This window comes from Sorex araneus, chromosome 4, assembly GCF_027595985.1.
Source record: "Sorex araneus isolate mSorAra2 chromosome 4, mSorAra2.pri, whole genome shotgun sequence".
Lineage (NCBI taxonomy): Eukaryota > Metazoa > Chordata > Mammalia > Eulipotyphla > Soricidae > Sorex > Sorex araneus.
In genome coordinates, this window is record NC_073305.1 from 88,541,886 (window position 1) to 88,560,945 (window position 19,060).

Sequence of the window (19,060 nt, forward strand, 5' to 3'; positions counted from 1 at the left end):
GTAGAATGTTATTCAGTAGCCTTAATGGCAATCATTGATATACCAAGAATTCCAACCATGATCAATATGAGTCAACTTTTTAATTAACATTTATGCAGATCTAATGCTGAAAATGTGACTATCAGCTCAAAATACTTAAAATTGTATGTTTTTGTATTAAAATATGGGGTATTTGGTCATGTTTCCCACAATAAGAAAATTGGGTTGTTGTTTTAATATAATGAAATGAGTTCTTAAAAATATAAAATTTAAAGGTTATTTTACTAGAGGTAGCATGTGTAGTAAAAAATTTTTTTTAAGAAACACTCAAAAAGTTCACCCAAGTTGGAGAATCTTTGTGCAAATCACTAGTATAGATTAAATGAAGTTCCTGGGGAAAAAATTGAACTAAATATCAGGAAAATCAGAGTTACCAAGGGAGAATATTATAACTCAGAAAAATTTCCAAGAAGTACAAGATATAAAATATTGGTTGAATCAAGCAGGATTCATTAAAACAAGAAAAATTCCCTAAAAAATAAAACATGGTGTTCCTTTTATATAGCTGTTTTTAGTTTTTGGAATAAAAGTTTCTGTGTTTTACTATAGAAATGTTATTTTTCACCTGACCATAGAATGAATAAGAGTATTCAACATTAATTTTATCATTTTAAAATCAGCAGGCCCAAATATTTGTACACCCACATCTGCAAAAACTTCAACAGTATTATATATTTTCCACAAAAGTGTAGGCAATTTAGTAAAAAATATTCTCACTGCCAAAATTTAGTGTTGAAAAACTGAAAAACATAAAATCAATTTAATTTTCCTCTATGATTCATAGTTAGAAAGCTCCAGGAAAGATGTATAGCATTAAAGTGGAAATTAAGGAATAAAATCATCAAATGTGTGAGTTTCACAATCTCTTTTATGTCCAATTCTAATAATACTATAAAATACTCTTCTGAGCTGAATATGCAGATTTTTAATAAGGAAGATGATAGAGAGATTTGTTTCCTAGCTTAAAGATGAGAATAAAATCCAGAAAAAAAATCACTTTGCAAGCTACTCTTATTTTTAAGTGCAAGTATATCATTCTAGCTAACACTCATGCACTTTTCTCCAAAGTTTTACAAAATTCCCCAATCTCTGATAGACACCCCTACGTGCACACAGGGGGTGGTTGGGTACTCAAAATCCAGTGTCCAGAGTGCATTCTTCTAGTTATTGGTAGATTTTATAGCTCCACATAATACTCAGGAATATAATAAATTTCCACATAAAAATAATATATAAAAATAGTTCATTTTCTATATAATCCAGCCAACAGTCAAACAATCTACATGCTTTAGCTGTTTACTTAAATTAATTCTAGATACTTCTGTATGCAAAATTACATATTTATATATGTAATATGACACTGCTTTCTAAAGTACGAAGAAAGAATTTTAATGCTATGGGTTATTGTCATAAGAAGCTCTTGCTTTGCAGTGAAAAGCTCAAAGAAATATCAACAGTAGCATAATGTCTAGATGGAAGTTTTTCAATGTGTCACAGAACGTAAGAATATCAAACATATTCACTGAGAGAAAAGGACTATCGAAAAGAAAATATTTGCACTAGAATACGGAAAGATTCTAGAGTGAATATTATCTTTTAAAGACTTAAAAGTTAAGTTTAGCTGCATAGCTTGTGAGTCTTTGATCTTCTAGTGACTCTATCAGAAGGACCACATTTAAGACTTGAGCTTTGAAAGTGTCACAGTCTACACTGTGGAGGATAGAATCTAGGGGGTAAGAACGATGATGAGAACAACTGTGAGGTCCTTACAGAGGAGGATATGAGCTAGAACTTGAATCCATTTAGGGTTTATTTAGATTAACCTGATGGCTTGTTACAGGAGAAGAGCAATTTAGTTAGTATTGTAGAAAGACACTCAGGTTTTTGGCTTGTGTAGTAAGATGGATGGTTTATCACTGTTTGAGAAAATATAGTGGAATTAATTACAAATACTTAGTGACACAAAGATATTTTAAAATATTTTACAAACATGTTCAATTTACATTTGACAGTGACTAGCTTTTTGCTTTCATCTGGGGAGAACTAAATTTTTTTTCAAAGCAAAATAAACTACATTTCCTAAAATGAAATTTCACCCTACCTCCATTAGGTAGAGATGGATGGATAATAAATACAAAGCAATGCCATCCAGTTACCTGTAATATTTCCCTTTAGCTAAACACACAAAAGAACTCTACTAATATTTTTGACAATAATCTCCGCAGTCAGAGGTCAACTCTGAGATTCATGTGTTTTTATCAAACATATGTCAACTGTCTCATTCTCTCAGTAAAGTTACACTTCAAATTTATCTGGACCAGGGAAATGGATCAGCCATAGAGCTCATGTCCCACATATGAGACCCTGGAGTCGATCCCTGACATCACTAAAACAACAACAACAAAAGTCATACCATGGTTAAAACTAAAGGAGGAGTATGCACACCATTTTGAGGCAACTAATGTCATTTGTTTAATAATTTATATATATGAAGGGTCCCAAACTGTCTTCAGGAATCTAGAGGACCCTCCCAGTGATTCTCAGCTAACCAGGCTGGCCACTGATTCAATGTGAGGACCCAAGAAGGAGCTGTTTGGGTCATGGACTGTTTTTCCAGGACTGCTTGGGACACCCCAGCATTGGTTAGGTGTCTCCAGAGACACATCTGGCAATGCTTGAGGTCTAAATGGCTGAATCCCCTGATTCTCATGGGATCATGTGGTTCATGAAGCCAAACCAGTGGTGGCTACACACAAAGTATGGTTCTAACCCCTGTACTATCTTTCTGGCCTGAGAGAGCTTTATCTTTAGAGGGAGATAACCCACAGTCAACCTCTTTTCCTCTTCTGTATTTACTACTTTTTCCATAATATTTATCACCTCTGATAATATTTATTTATTAAACCTTTATGATTGGAAGTTCATAGTCTGTCACTTCTTAATAGTTTCCTGAGAGTTTCAAACCAGCTATAAGATCTTGTCTATTTTGCTCACTACCATGTTCTTCACACCTAGAATATTTGTAGAAACATAATATCCACCTATCAAATATTGGATTCATCATTAAATGAATGAAAGATGAGAAAACATGCAAGAAATTAATGAGTCCAAACTGACACTTCTAATGAACGATTTAAAAATACTAACAAAAGTCACTTTGTATTTATAGAGACTACAGTTAAAAGATATAGTAAAAGCATAATTTATCTTTAAAATCATTAATATTAAGTGTACTTTTGAACAATAAATTGAGTGCCTAAATTAAAAAAGTAACTACAAATATAATGTATCAAATAAGCATAAATATGTAAAATAAAAGAGGTAAATATGAAAAAACCACATATATGAGATTTATACTAAAAATAGTGTTAAAGAAAATAACCAACTAAACTATGTCTAGGAAATATTTATAAAAAAGATTAATTAGGGGTGATAGAAAGTGTCAGGCCACACCCAGTTGTGGTCCAGAGCCTACTCTTTTTCCCCTTTTTTTTTCTTCTGGTAAAGTAGTTCACAATATTTGATTACAATTAATATTCAAACACCAATCCCACCACCATTACACTTTCCCACCACCATATTTTGGATATTTCCATCCCAAACCTTAACCCTTGCCTCAAACCAGAACCAAAAAAATTTATTTTGTATTGTTATGAATAAAACAATGAAACTTCTCCAAAAACACTTCCCTTAGAAGAGAGTGTGTGAAGATTGTTGTATTTCACCTAGGGGCCATTAGACCCTTCTATAAGAGATTATTATTGTGTTATTAAAGGTTGAGTCTTGTGTGCTTATATATGAGTGTGTATGCATATATATATGTATATATATATGCAAAATATATTTCCCTCTAAGATTGGTTGCCTTATACTTTAAATCCCAGCTATTCTTGGGATATGAGTGCTGTGAAGTATGACGTGTTGGGTGGCTGCAAAAGGTACAGGTTTACTCATGGGTGAGGCTCAGCCTGAGTGTGTGGAGAGCAGCCATGAACATGGTGGTGGTTGAGTTCTGGAGGATTTGGGCAGCCAGGGCTGGGTCCCTTGGGGCGGGGAGGGGTTTCAAAGGGCTTACTCTTATCCCTGTAGTCAGGAATCAATCTTGGAGATGCTCAACAGATTAGTGATACTAGGGATGGAATCTGAATCGCTTGGGGTGGAAGTATTTTACCCTGTACTGTATCTCTGACCTGAGATTAAAATTGGGGTATTTTTTGTTTAAACTTAGTTTCAAACTTTTTGGAAGGATTCAGTTTTTAAGCAACATTATTATAGAAAAAGAAGATGAACTGCTCTGCTTAAGATAGTTGACTCAAAGCGTATGGTCTATATTTTAGTTTATCAATAGGACTCTCATAAGGGTGTGTGTGTGTGTGTGTGTGTGTGTGTGTGTGTGTGTGTAAGAGAGATACTGAAACAATGAACACTTTAGTAAGAAACCCAGCTGAAGTGAGAATTCAGGTAGAAACAATTCTCTCTTAAAGGGTGTTTCATACACCTCATAATCAAGCAACTTCTTATGATTTGCTTTTCCAAACTAAGTAATACTCATTCCTCTGGCTTTTGTCCTAACGTATCCCATTTTCCAGGTCTTTAATCTTTATGGCACTCGGCCCCAAATTCCCCACAGCTCTTAAACTTTTGAGTTCACAATTGGTACCATATTTAGTAAAGAGCCTGAAAGAAGAAAAATGTTAAAAGCTTGTCTCCTGGGTCTTCATTGTTCTATTATTAATTATTCACACCCCCCATCAAGCTTACTTTGCAAGCAGAAATTCTAGTTTTCCTTCCCTTCCAACTATCTCCCACCATCATTCTTCAGTACTCAGAAGTTTAACATCTCTTGTTTTGATTACACCTGAAACTCATTCAGTCCTTCTTCACCATCTATCTTCTTGGTTCTTAAGTTTTTCCCAGTAACTCTTCTGCAAATGATTTCCAGATCCTACATATCCCTAGAGTATCCTAAACTCTAGAAGCATTGTATGATTGAAACTCAATCATAAACCACTCCTAACACTCCAAAGAGGTACATACTGTAATCTTTCTTAATGTAAGTACCATATATTTACTAATTATGCCCAAACTTGTTATATCAGCTCCTTAGATGTTCCATTATGTATGCTGACCCTTTCTTCACCAAAGTTAAATAATATCTTCCAGACAAGTAGAAGTTGTACATTTACTCTGATTGAATTTCCTTTTTAGAATAGCCATTCTTTATATTCGTCAAAAAAATTTGGAATTTCCACCAATGTCCCCAGATTCCCTCCTGCCATTGGTGCCGGGAAATCCACATTGGTGAAAGGTTGGGTACTAGAACATTGTATGCTTGAAACATAATCATGAACAACTTTGTAACTCTATCTCATGATGATTCAATAAAAAAATTTTTTTTTATCTTTATACAGATAAGATAGTACAGCAGGTAGGGAACTTGTCTTGTTAGAGTGACCCCTGAGGTGAAAATTAGTACAGTTAGATGTGGTCCCCCCCAAATAAAACAACATGTTTTGAGGGGGCCAGAGTGATAGTACAGTGGGTAGGGCATTTGCCTTGCATACAGCTGACCAGGGTTCAATCCTCGGCATCCCATATAGTCCCTCAAGCACCGCCAGAAGTAATTCCTGAGTGTAGAGCCAGGAGAAACTCCTGAACATCACTGGGTGTGACCCAAAAAAATAAAACAAAAAAACAAAGAATGGTTTGAAGATTTTGTATCATTATGCAACTCTAAATAACAAAATTCTTTCCAAAAATTTAATTAAGTATTAAAACACTTTAAAAGGCATAATAAAGTAGATAAACATATAGTAGAGTATTTAATATTCAATAAAAAGCACAAAAGAAATAACAAAAGACATTTTACCATGGGACAGTTTTATATTTCTAAAAAAACTAAAACTCAAATAACAAACCGTATGGTTAAAATATAGTATATAGTATGTATATTATTTTTATTCTCTCCTAACTATACAACTTTATCTCTTACTAACCTGTCTCTATACTTCTTTTATAAGTGGTTTGGTAAAGCATTGTAACTTACTTTGACATTCCCAACTTCTACAGATTACTATTTCTGTAAGACTTAACCATCCAGGAACAGATATTGGTCCCCATCAGAAACCTTCAGACCACTATGGGCACACTGAGGAGGAAAAGGGGATGAAGCAGGAGCTATCATTGACTGTTACTCAATCTGCTCTTTGTCTGCTGGTGGCAGTATACTTATAGCAAGTTATAAAAATGACTTCATTAATCTACAGCTTAGCCTAGTTATCTTTTCTCTCTTGGCAAATATGATGTCCTTCCTTAAAAAAAAAAGCAAAACACTGAAAGGATTCTAGTTCCGTCTGACACCATTGTCTTACTTTTCAAATGAGAAATTAATATGCATAAAATTAAAACAATTTTCTATTGTGGCTAGTTGTGGGGGCTACCACTATAGGCGATTGTGGTACATGAGATGCTGGAGATCAAATCTAAGTCATTCTATACATATGCAAGGTATGTGCTCTACCACTTGAGTCACTTTCTCAGTCACTAAAGAAGTGGCTTACCTCTCCCCGCCCCAACGAGGCCCGGAGTTGCTGCCCAGGAATGGCTCCTGGTTTGTGAACGGCCATCATCCCAGAGGCACACAAACCAATCTCGGAACCCAGCGGCTTTTGGCAGAAATGCATCTGGACTGATCATTAAACTACGGCTCTGTGCCACCCTGAGTGGAGAAAGGGGTTTGTCCCTTCTGCCTATTCTCCCTGGCAGCGTGGTGGCTGCCACCTTTTCAGAGCCTATTGGACAGCCAGCTATGAGACTGCTGAAATGTGACATGAGGAGTCTCATGGGATGGGGAGTGGAACTGGCCCCTCTCCCTGCCCCAACGAGGCTCCAAGTTGCCACCCATGAACGGCTCCTGGCTCTGAATGCCATGATCCCAGAGGCACACAAAACAATCTCGGAACCCAGTGGCTTTTGGCAGAAATCCCTCCAGACTTGTTACTAAAATATCAGAAATCCAAAATGTTCTTCATATTAGCAATAGAAAACAAATTACCTAATGATGCCTTTTCGGCAGGTCTGAATGTTGGGGAAAATTCCAAATAATAATGGTGGATTTTTTGTCAAAATATTGAATGTAATCAAAGCAGAGAGAGAGAGTAAGGTGAAAATCATCTGCCATACAGGCAGGCAGAGGGGTGGGATGGGAGGTATACTGGGGTTCTTGGTGGTGGAGGGTGTGCACTGGTGAGGGGATGGGTGTTTGATCATTGTATGACTGAGACTTAGACTGGAAAGCTTTGTAGCTGTTCTCACGGTGATTGAATAAAAAAAAGTTTTTAAAAAAGAAGTGGCTTAAAACAAAGTAGTATTGACACTGAAAGGTTAGCAAGAATATCCCTTTACTTTTATTTATTTATTTATTTATTTATTTTGTTTTTTGGGTCACACCCAGTGATGCTCAGAGGTTACTCCTGGCTCTGCACTCAAGAATTACTCCTGGCTGTGCTTGGGGGACCATATGGGACACTGGGGATTGAACCAGGTCGGCCTTATGCAAGGCAAATGCCCTACTGGCTGTATTATTGCTCCACACCCCCTCCCTTTACTTACTTTTAACACTCAGATCTTGTCCAGCATGATCAATCCCAGCTACCAAACCACAATGCCCAAAAGAAAAGAGAAAGAGAGAGAGATACAGAGACAGAGACAGAGAGAGACAAAGAGATACAGAGATAGAGACAGAGAGACAGAGACAGAGAGACTGAGATACAGAGACAGAGACAGAGACAGAAATAGAGATAGAGATAGAGACAGTGAGAGAAAAGCCCCTGCCATAGAGGCAGGCTGGGGGGTGGTGGAGTGGGGGGTGATGGAAGGGAATTTAGGGACACTGGTGCTGGGAATATTGTGTGACTGAAATCTAATCATGAACAGCTTTGTAAATCCCTTTGTATCTCACAGGGATACAATAAAAAAAAAATTAACAACAACAACAACAACAAAAGCAAAGGCCAGGACTGGAACACTAGTACAGTGGGTAAGGCACTCACTGGCCTTGCTCGTGGCCTAGCTGCGTTAGATTCCTTAGCTTTCCATATGATCCCCCAAGCACCATAAGGAGTAATTCCTGAATGCAGAGCCAGGAGTAAGTGCTAAGCACCACCAGGTGTGACACAGAAAAACAAAAACAGAAAAACAAAGCAAAGGCCAAAAAAGTCCCAGAACTTTCCAACAACTAGATAGGACTTTGGTTTCAGTATTTTCAAAACTTCATGAAGACAAGTTAATTACGAAAAATATAGAAATGAGTAGCATAGAACTATAAAATTCTATCAAATCATGATCCTGGTATATGTTTTCTTGTATAAGTTTTCTTTTTTAAATAGCAATGCTTACAGCAGCCTTTAATAGTTTGTTACTCAGAATTAACCAGACAATAATATCATATTTCTCCACCTCTCCTTTTATAATATAAGAATGATAGAGTAACATGCTGATATTATGCTGCTAGAAGCTGTTAAACTGATAAAGAAATGTGAAAGAAATAGAAGAATTTTAAAATAGCTCTTTAATTTTTGTTGAAGGCATTTTCCTTATGAAAATTAGTACTTCTCCAGAGTGGAATAATTTCCTATTTAAAGCTCCAGTTGACTTGGCCTGGTTATATGTGAAAGAGATTCAAATTGCTCATCGAGGGGATTGCATAGAACCAAATCCAAACAAAGCAGAATTCCCTTCAAAATATTCCATCCAAGTTTCCATAATCCAGATGGCTTCTATCCCTAGCCAGAGGCTCCACCCACACCCTCCCACTCGCCCTGAGAGCTTGGCCCTGGACAGGCACTAATGACCATCAGCTGTTCCAGCTCTTTGGCTTGGTTTCTTTTCCTTCCTGGTCCCCCCTACCTCATACCTTCTATAGACAGAAAGAAACACTAGGAAAGGGGCATATTTAATAAAGACGTCATCCCAGCAATATTGTATCAGTTCCCAATTGCTGCTGTAACAAATTACCCTAAACACAGCGGCTTCAAGCAACAAAATCTTACTATCTTATAATCATGAAGTATAAAATGGGCTTTGAGAGTGAATTTGGAAGGTATCAGAAGTACAAGATTCATTCTGGATGTCCTGGATGTCCTTCTGGATCTGTCTCTTCCCTTTTTGACCTTTAGTGGCTATTTACATTCTTTGGCTCACAGTCAAAGCTTTCCAAGTTTTGCTTGCATTATTGCATCTCCTCCCTTCCCAATGAATCTCCAGCCTCTCTTTTATAAGGACTCTTGTAGTTATATGTGAGTTACTCAGATCAACCAGGATAACTTCCCTACCTCAAGATTCTAAATTGAATCATATGTATAAAGATTTACTTTTTAGTTTGAAATGTATTGACAATCCTTGCAGACTAGGATGTGAACTTTATTCTGTATATTAAGGTTCTGTTCTTTCTCTAATACTATTCTAAGATAGAAGGTAACATGTAGCTACAGCTATGTATTAGAAATCATATTTGCAGGTACAAAAGTTAATATTTCTTTGTATTTGATGACAATAGATAAGAAATTAATTCTACTTTAAAAAATCATAAAGTAAGATCATGATTATTAACATCAAGCTAATTGCAAAAATGTCAATTCATAACTCATTCTAGAGAACATGTTTTAAATAAGACATTCTTAATTTTTCCTATGAAAACTTACATTTCACCTAGCATTGCCCAAATCAGTAACTGGTACTGACATACAAATAATTCATCAAGCAATATCTTTTGAATCTCCTTTCATGTTCATGCTTCACTTCTAATTTACCAGCAGATATGATCAGTTTTAAAACTGATTATATTTATATTTTTAAATATAGATTTAAAAAATAATCCAGAAACTGACCACTATTAATTCTTCTCTCTAACCACACTATCCCAGTCTAAGCCATTCTCTTTCTTTTTATTTAAAAGTAATAGCCATTTTTACCTCTTTTGTAGAATCCTGCCCCCTTTGCATGTGGTCTCAAGCTTTTATCTTGGCCCGGAGTCCACTCTGTCACACAATGTTGATATTTGTCTTTCAATATTGTATACCAGGTCAACTCATTGTGTTTCTCAAAATTCCAAATTAATTTCCAGCACTCTTGGAATGCATCCCATTGGGTCAACTAAGTAGGTTGTCTGTCTCTTTCCCCCCATAGTTCCTTAGTTGGTTACTACTTTGTTAATTCTTTAGAAGACCCCTCTTAGATCACCTCTCTTTAGAAAAGCTCTTCTGCATACCTAATACTTTGTCATGGAACTGGTGGAAGAGTACTTGGTATATCATTACTTCCTCAAAAGTTGATGGGTTTTTCAGTACAGAGTTTGGTATTGACCCTCTCTCAAGGACTTAACATGTACCTCATTTGTTCTGATGATTGCAGTACCGAGTTTAACATTAGAACTCAGTTTTTTTTTTCTTACCTTGAATTTGGTGAGTCACAATACAATGGTATGGCTTTCCTTATAACAAAAGTTAATGCCTCGTGATACAGAATATCTCTTAAGAGACAACTTCCTAATGCTATTTCGCTAAAACACTGCAATTTACAAAGCTGTTTAGAGTAGGGTCTTAGACATAAGATGTTCCAGCATCAATCCTGCACTATTGTCAACTTCCCTCTGCCAGTGTTCCCGGGTTCCCTTGGAAAAAATTTCTATAGTGACTAAAGCTATCTTATGTTTAAAAACTAAGTTGCAAGTTTATTTACTTTTATAAATTAAAAAAAAACAGAGCTCTTGTAAATAGCTGCCTCAAATGCTTTAAGTAGATCTGCTATTTCTTTATTCATAAAGATCTGTTTTTGTTTTTTGTTTTGTTTTGTGTCATGCCCAGTGATGCTCAGGGCTTACTCCTGGCTCTACATGCAGGAATCCCTCCTGGTGAGTTCAGGGAACCATATGGGATATTGAGGATCAAAATCAGGTCAATTGCATGCAAGACTATCATTACAGTTCCTAAAAGTCTCTTTTTAAACTTTATGAAATCTTATTTCTTAGTCACATTTTAAGTATACACCAATGCATATATATATTCTTTGTAAAAAATAATATCACCTTTTAAAAAATTTTAAATGTCAGTAGATCTGAAGGGGAAAAAAAGGATTTCTGAACTCAACTATTCACCAATACTAAAAAAATAAGTAAACTTTCTTGAACACATCAAAGATGTATGCAAACTGAAGTAAAAGTGACTAGAAAATGCATTCTACTAAATGACTATAAAATATATTCTATTAAGACAGTTAGCCTTAATACTGCTCACAGATTAACTAAACTTTAGACAAACTTCTTCAGGGCTCCTGACCTGAGATTGAGTTCAATTTTATACGTTGAATTCAAGTTTTAATATTCAAGTTTGATACTGGTTTGGTGGGAGGTTTCCTCTTTCATTTTATTTTGTAAAAGCACCATGACTTACAAAGTCATTTTCTGAGAACATTTTCTGAAAACAAAAAACTAGTGAAAATCCGTTATTTTTCTGCCACTTTGGGATACAATTTTTTTCAAAAACTTTTTGCTGGTTTTCAATTTGGCATTGTCTTTTTCAAGAACTGATATCCATCATTTTGATATGTAGTTATCAAGGAAAAAAATTTTATCCAGGAAACATCTCTAGTCTATGTGGATGGGTAGAAATCTAACTTTGGTAGCTATCAATGAGGAAATATAGATGTCCCAATTGTAGAGAAATATCTGTAAAACTCAAGAAAATACTCCATATACTCCACTGAATTCATCAACTTGTCCCTAAACTTCTCTAGTACTTCTCCTTCAGTACTCACAAAATCTCTCTAACTTTGTTCCAGCCAAGTGGTGTTCATTTCTCTCTCATAATACTACAATCTTACATAGGCTTTTTCCCTTAACATTGATTTTTTTACTTTGACAGTATAATCCCAGTTCTGGAGATGACTAAGCTTTCAGTACTCACAGGCTTACCATCTTGACCAGGTTGTCCAGGGTAGCCAGGGCTCCCAGGCTGTCCTGGGTCACCCTAGAGAAGAAAAGACAAAACAAATCTTTTTAATACCAAACAACAGACATTGGTATCACAGTCAATGCCTATCAGTGTTCAAAGCCAACAACTCCAATATGTGAAGCATTTTGTAAATCAAAAATCATAGATGAACATCCCAAAGTAAGATTTAAGCATGATGCCATATCTCAAATACTTCTTTTAGTATTTAAAGACTATTTATTAGATTCAACTAAAGTGATTTAGTTTAATTTCTGTGAGCACACTACATATAACTAAAGTAATTTTCACCTGTGTAAAATATTCATACTATGGGAGGATATGTTTTTAAAATTCAAAATAAACTATGAAAAATCACAATAAATATGATTTCAATGATAGCAGTATTTCAAAACTCAAAAGTTTAAATTCTTAATTCCATTCTAAATGGTACACTGTCAAGATGTCATGGCCTATAATATCATTATTAAACTCATAATCATCTATTTAAATACAGTAATACACAGTATAATTTTATACATTGAACTCAAGTTTTAATATTCAAGTTTGATTCTGGTTTGGGGGGGTTCCTCTTTCATTTTATTTTGTAAAAGCACCATGACTTACAAAGTTATTATTTTTGGGTTTTAGACATACAACGTTCTATTACCAATTCCACCACCACGTTCATTTTATCCCCACCAGTGTTCCCAGGTTCCCTCTCCCAACCGCACCCCCATAATGATCATCTATCTTTAATTATTCAGTGATCCTTAGCCTATGTTTGTAATTTACTTTCAACATAATATTAAAATTTTGAAATTTAATATTTTTATGAGACTTAGGTCAAACAACTCTGCTCAACACCACTCTCTTGAGTGCCTGTAATACCTAAGAAACGAGAAAATAAACTTTGTTCACACAAACCAGAGTCCTTCAAAGAACATTATTGTATACATTGAGGAAACTAACATAGATCCATACTAGGTAACGCCACCATGTTGTCATGGCAACACGGGCCATTTAGATGATCACTGCCCAGGAAAAAGAATAATTAAAGTAACATCTTAGGTAATATAAAGGACCTTTTTATATCTTAATACTAAAAGAATGTTTCAAAAATATCATATCCACATACCACTGAGTCCATAAAGCCCACAGAGAAACTTAATGAAAAATAAATAAAATGAAGCCTCAGCCATCATTGAAGTAAACTCTTGCATAGAAGCAACTCATTTCAGTGGAATAATTCATCGCTGTATTATTCACAAAGATCTCAGTGATTATATAGTAACTGAATGCCAATACTAAGGCTACTCTTTCTCAGAGCCAATTTCACTATTTTGAAATACTACTTCAGGTTACTGGCCAACGAGATTTCTTCCTAAAATATAACAGGAAAAGTGGAAAGAACTTTGTGAACTCGATCAAAGAGGCAGTGAAGACAGGATGGACTTTTCACTTAAGAGTAAGAAACTCAAATGACGAAAGGCTGAGAAAAAGGAAAATGTCATTTCAAAAGAGATGAGAAGTAGTAACCATACATCTAAGCAGGGAGGAATAATACTAGGGGTGTGAGGGACAAGGGTAGCAAAAAAAAAATCCCCCCAAATAATAATGCTAATATATACAGTATCTTGCTAAAGAGGTATATTTTATGATTCTAATTCAGTATCTTCCAATGAAAGTTGGACTCTTGGGAACAATATTCTGAGTCTTTCATGAGCTATAAATATTTTTCTTATTTTGAACTTCTAGCCTCCATTCTTTCCATCCTTCTTTATCATGTTCAGACTAGTCTCCTTGACACTGTGTTTCAACATATTCCATCTCTTGTCTTTTTCCTAAGGAGAAACTTTCTTCCTTTTCTACTTAAAATTCAATATGACAAAATTTTTACCATTGCAGTCCCATTTTAATTTGATGTCCTGTTGTGTCAATCTGCAACAGCAGCTCTGATACAAGGGAAGCATATTTTGAGAACTATTCTTTTTAATTTTCCCTGTGGTTAGTTTTTATTTGTCAAATGAATCAATATCCCTTCATAAATCGAGTCAGGAGTGACCCTTGATGAATACAGAATCAGGAGTGACTTTTTTTTTTCTTTTTGGGTCACACCTGGCAATGCACAGGTGTTATTCCTGGCTCTGCACTCAGGAATTACTCCTGGCGGTGCTCAGGAGACCATATGGCATGCTGGAAATCGAACCCAGGTCGGTCGCGTGCAAGGCAAACGCCCTACCCGCTGTGCTATTGCTCCAGCTTCAGGAGTGACTCTTGAGCAACACTGAATGTACTCTCCCCCTTTAAAAAAGACTCCTTGAAAAGAGTATACTTATTTTCTCTCTCTTTTATTTCTTACAATACTGGGTATTAAACAGAGACTACATAATTATTAGCATATTAATGTTTCAAAAGAAATCAAGTCTCTGAAGGACCTCTTTATTATAAACAATAATATCTATTATCATCAAAATCTAATACATCAAAAGGACCAGAGAGGGTTAAAATTCTACCATGATGGGACTGAAATAAAACACTGGCATAAGATGAAAATGGATTTGTGTTTTCAGTCTGCACAAAAGTACAAGACATATTTAATAATATTTTAAATAAATCTAACTAAGGGGGGGAATCACCCAAAATATAAATTCAATGTGATTTTAAAAGGTAGATAATACTGGTCAGCAGTCCCAAGAAGAAAATTCATATCTATTATTGCTGATAGATTTTAATTGCTATTTTAAATTCTGACCTCACTACATTATTTGCAAAAGAGACAAAGTACTTGGTGTTATTTCCATGAAATAGGAAATATAAGCTTAAATCCTAGGAACTATTTAGAAAACCCTAAGAGTAAAAAATTGAAAGAGAATAAGATGATAAAGAATAAAAATTTTGGCAGGAACTAAATGCTTATCTTTATCTATTGCTTATTATTTTCTACTCTCGGAGAGCCTGGCAAGCTACTGAGAGTATGCAGCCCGCATGGCAGAGCCTGGCAAGCTCCCCATGGTGTATTCGATGTGCCAAAAACAGTAATAATAACAGGTATCATTCCCCTGACCCTGAAAAGAGCTTCCAATCATTGAGAAAAATGAGAAGGAGAGGCTGCTAAAATCTCAGCGCTGGGATGAATGGAGACATTACTGGCACCCACTCGAGTAAATTGATGAACAATGGGATGACAGTGATATAGTGATTATTTTTCTAAGCACTAAGATATGTGTGTGTGTATTCAATGGGTTTTATCATTCCATTTTATGCAGAGAAAACTGAAGCCTAGGGAAGTTAGATAACTTGCCCAGTGTCACACAACAGTGATGCATAATGATGAGAACTCAGTCAATTCAGTTTCAGAGCCCATGCTACTAAATATTACAGTACCCACTCATGTTACAAAGCATACAGTGATCAAAACCAGACACGCAGAACATCAATAAATTTAACACAGGAAAATATTTCAAATGCATTAAATTTGACATCTGATTTATTATTATGTATCTGTAACTAAATTCCTAATCTTCTATATTCTAAAGTAGTTGAAATATTAGCACATTTGTACTTAAGTACATATTCAGCTGAAAAGCAACACTTACTTATGTTGAGTTGAATTTGTGCCACAGAAGTTTTGAGTTGCTGACAGGCCTGGAAATGTCATAGACTTTAGGGACTAAGCTAAAACATCTCTGTATATGACCTCTCAGAAAGTGTAAATTCTAATGATTAAAGTGAAAAACAGTTGTCCTTCCAAGAGTAAGCAAATATTTTAAGCTGCACTTCAAAAATTGATATCTGTGGATCTGTTCACTTTAACCCAAATCCCATTTTATGAATTCCTCTTTTCAAAAATTCTTGTACCTTCATGCAACTTTCTAGCCCCCACAAGAATATATGACCTACAATCTATTCCATTCTCCAAGATCAGTATCTTCAATCAACTCAATTGCTCACTCTTAGGCTAGAATATAACTACCTAGTCTTGTTAAAAATGTGAACATGGGGTCAGAGAGATGAAAAAGGGGGTAAAATGCTTGCCTGGCAGAGAACCAACCCAAATTCAATTCCAGGAACCACATAAGGTCCTCTGAGCACCATCAGTAGTGATCCCTGAGTACAAAGTCAGGAGTAAACACTGAACCCCCCAGAAACTTCCCTCACCCTTAAAAACAATTGTGAACACAGTGGTTCTGGAGCTTCCCAGAGCCCTTTGTATTGTATATAGAAGAAATACTAACAGTCAAATATTTATCTAATTAGTGAGACTATTAGGGTGAAATAAATGAATATGTCAATACTAAAAGTTAAGCCAAATTCTGAAAGTTTGTAGTTACAAATGTTCCTATGGTTTCTATAGTTGGGGAAGGAGCTGTCACTTTACAATATACAGGCCATTTAAAATGGACCTGTTTGTAAATCCAGAATTCTTTGGACCTTTCATATAGAACAAAGGCATCCAATACAGTTTAACTGGAAATAAAGATAAATACCTTTTTAAGTGATTCCAAAATTGCTTAGGTTAAATTAAGCATTATGCTGGACACTGGTATTCCAAAGAGCTCATTTATGTTAACTGTCATTGTGACATGCTTATATAACTATATGCACACAAGAATTTCTCAAGGCTGCATTGAGCATCCAGACATTTTTTTTCTGGTTATTAGACTAGATTGGTTCTTCATAGGTAACTTTGATGGACATGAGTGAAAGTGTTCAGAGAGTATAAAACAAAAATGATAAATCCCAGGAGCATGCTCATAAAATTACCTTGTCTGTTCTAGTTTGCGTTCTGCTGAACTGATTAAAATACTATCAATTTTCCAAGCCAGAAATTCTTTGAAGAAAGCACAATACAGTATGTTGCTAGGGATTCTGTTTTTCACATACAAGTCCCTGAACTGGGGAAGAAACTACCTCCAGAGGAAAGAGTCCTACAAGAATAAAAGACTGTGTGTGTTCCTGTCCTATAGCCAGATTTTTAGAAGAAAATGGAAAGCAGAGCAAGGAGACACGCCAACTCAAAAACTGGTGGAAAACTGTGATTTCACTTAAAGTAGTAGGTGGCAATGGGGTTAGAGTATGAATAAGAAAAGGGAAGGAAAATGAACAACACATGAAACTGGGAAATAGTGGAAATCTTTGCCAGATAAGATAAAGGATGTGTTGAAATTCTGCTGTTGAAACATGTGTGGATGAAGATTGCTGTCATGCTAGAAACCCATGGATTCCTAATGAGGAATCAGAAAATATCAGAGGCATATCAAACCTTCCTCCAAAGTGAATAAACAGAGATTGTGGTGGGTGACCCAAATCTCACTGAGAATCAAAAAAGCAGCTGAGCAATGAATGGTCAGATATCAAAAGACCTGAGTTTTACATTACAACTCATATGTCAAATCATTTTATATATAGTAACAATGATGGATATCATTCCCCTGACCCTGAAGAACCTCTAATGCAGCACCATTGGGAAGGAGTAAAGAGAGTAAAGAGAGGCTTCTAAAATCTCAGGGCTAGGACGAATGGAGACTTTACTGAGACCACTTGAGCAAATCAATGATCAACGAAATGACAGTGATATAGTGATTCCAAGTTGAATAAAAGATATAAATTATTTAAGAGAATCTTTTTAGTATGTCATAATCACCAAGCAGTTTTACCATGGTATATTCTCCTAGGAGCATCTTACAGCTCTATGTCTATGTTAGGCCAGATTATCCTAAAAAGCATCTGTTTAAAAAACTGTTGGATTAGATGCAACCTCACAACAGTCTGCAATATTAAACCATATACTGACGCCAAATTTCAAACCCAATAGATATGCTTTGAATAAACTTTATAACAGTGATTTTATTTATTTTTTGTGGAGGGACTGGATCATTCTAAAATGGTGATCAGGAGGTCCTGGGGCCAAACTGACAATTCTTGGCCAGTTGGTATGGTGGGTCAATGCCAAGTCCTGAAAAAGCAAAGCTTCTTGGGTGCTGTGGTGCCAGGAATCTCTGGGACACCTCAGATTGCTACAAAAATGTCATTATCTAAAGCATCACTTGTTGCAAAACAGTAAGGCTCCAGTCATAAATAAATATGTGTTCATATTCATGCAAATATATATGCAACTAGAATATATGAATATACAAGCTTGAATCTAATATGATTTATTGAAATAAACCTAGTTGCCTCAATTTTAATAAGACATCAAACTCACAATATTAAGAAAAATTTCTTTTCTACTAACAAAAGACTGAAATTCACAATTTGTTTAAAAGTCTTTGTAATATTGCCCCAAAGCAAATCTTATTTAAAAGAAAATAAAAGAAAGGATCAACTCAGTGTGTTCTTAATGTTTAGCAAAACTATCAAGTCAGAGAAGTTTGTGTCATGTCCCAGGTAACATACATTGAAGACTTATTGAGGGCTGGAGCGATAGCACAGCGGTAGGGCGTTCGCCTTTCATGAGGCCAAACGGTGTTCGATTCCCCCATCCCTCTCGGAGAGCCTGGCAAGCTACCGAGAGTATCTTGCCCGCACAGCAGAGCCTGGCAAGCTACCCATGGTATATTTGATGTGCCAAACACAGTAACAATAAGTCTCACAATGAGAGACGTTACTGGTGCCCGCTTGAACAAATTGATGAGCAATGGGATACTTGATAATAGCAGGAAGTGAAGACATTCTGTCTATCTCCCTTTGCTTGGATGTGCTCATCATCTTCTTTGTCCCTTACCTTGAGAAAACTTTCTTTACCAAGATTTCTAAACTGGTACAGGACCAACTTAAAACATTGTAGCCTACTTTGAATACATGTTTCACCATCTGAGAGACAGAGCTAACATAATGTTTAAATAATCAGCTTACATTTAGTATCCAACAGCTTTAAAGCACTGTATCCTGACCAAAATAATAGTTGAATTTTGGTTATATACTGTTCTAAAAAACTGCCATTCATGAGTGTGTGTGTATGCACCTGTGGGTATCTTTCTGTTTGCGTGTCTTTTAGCTTACTCTTCCCCCAGAATTTTTATTTCCTTTTTTATC

At 35.7% G+C, this 19,060-nt stretch overlaps 1 protein-coding gene across 1 annotated transcript in view; it reads right to left on the minus strand.

The window, feature by feature from the left end:
• Positions 1 to 19,060, minus strand: part of COL21A1 (collagen type XXI alpha 1 chain) — a 216,607-nt gene that overhangs the window by 89,566 nt on the left and 107,981 nt on the right. Inside the window, exon 10 of the mRNA XM_004605865.2 lies at positions 11,999 to 12,061. Coding sequence (XP_004605922.2) covers positions 11,999 to 12,061 — 63 coding nt within the window. The remainder of the gene's footprint in view (positions 1 to 11,998; positions 12,062 to 19,060) is intronic.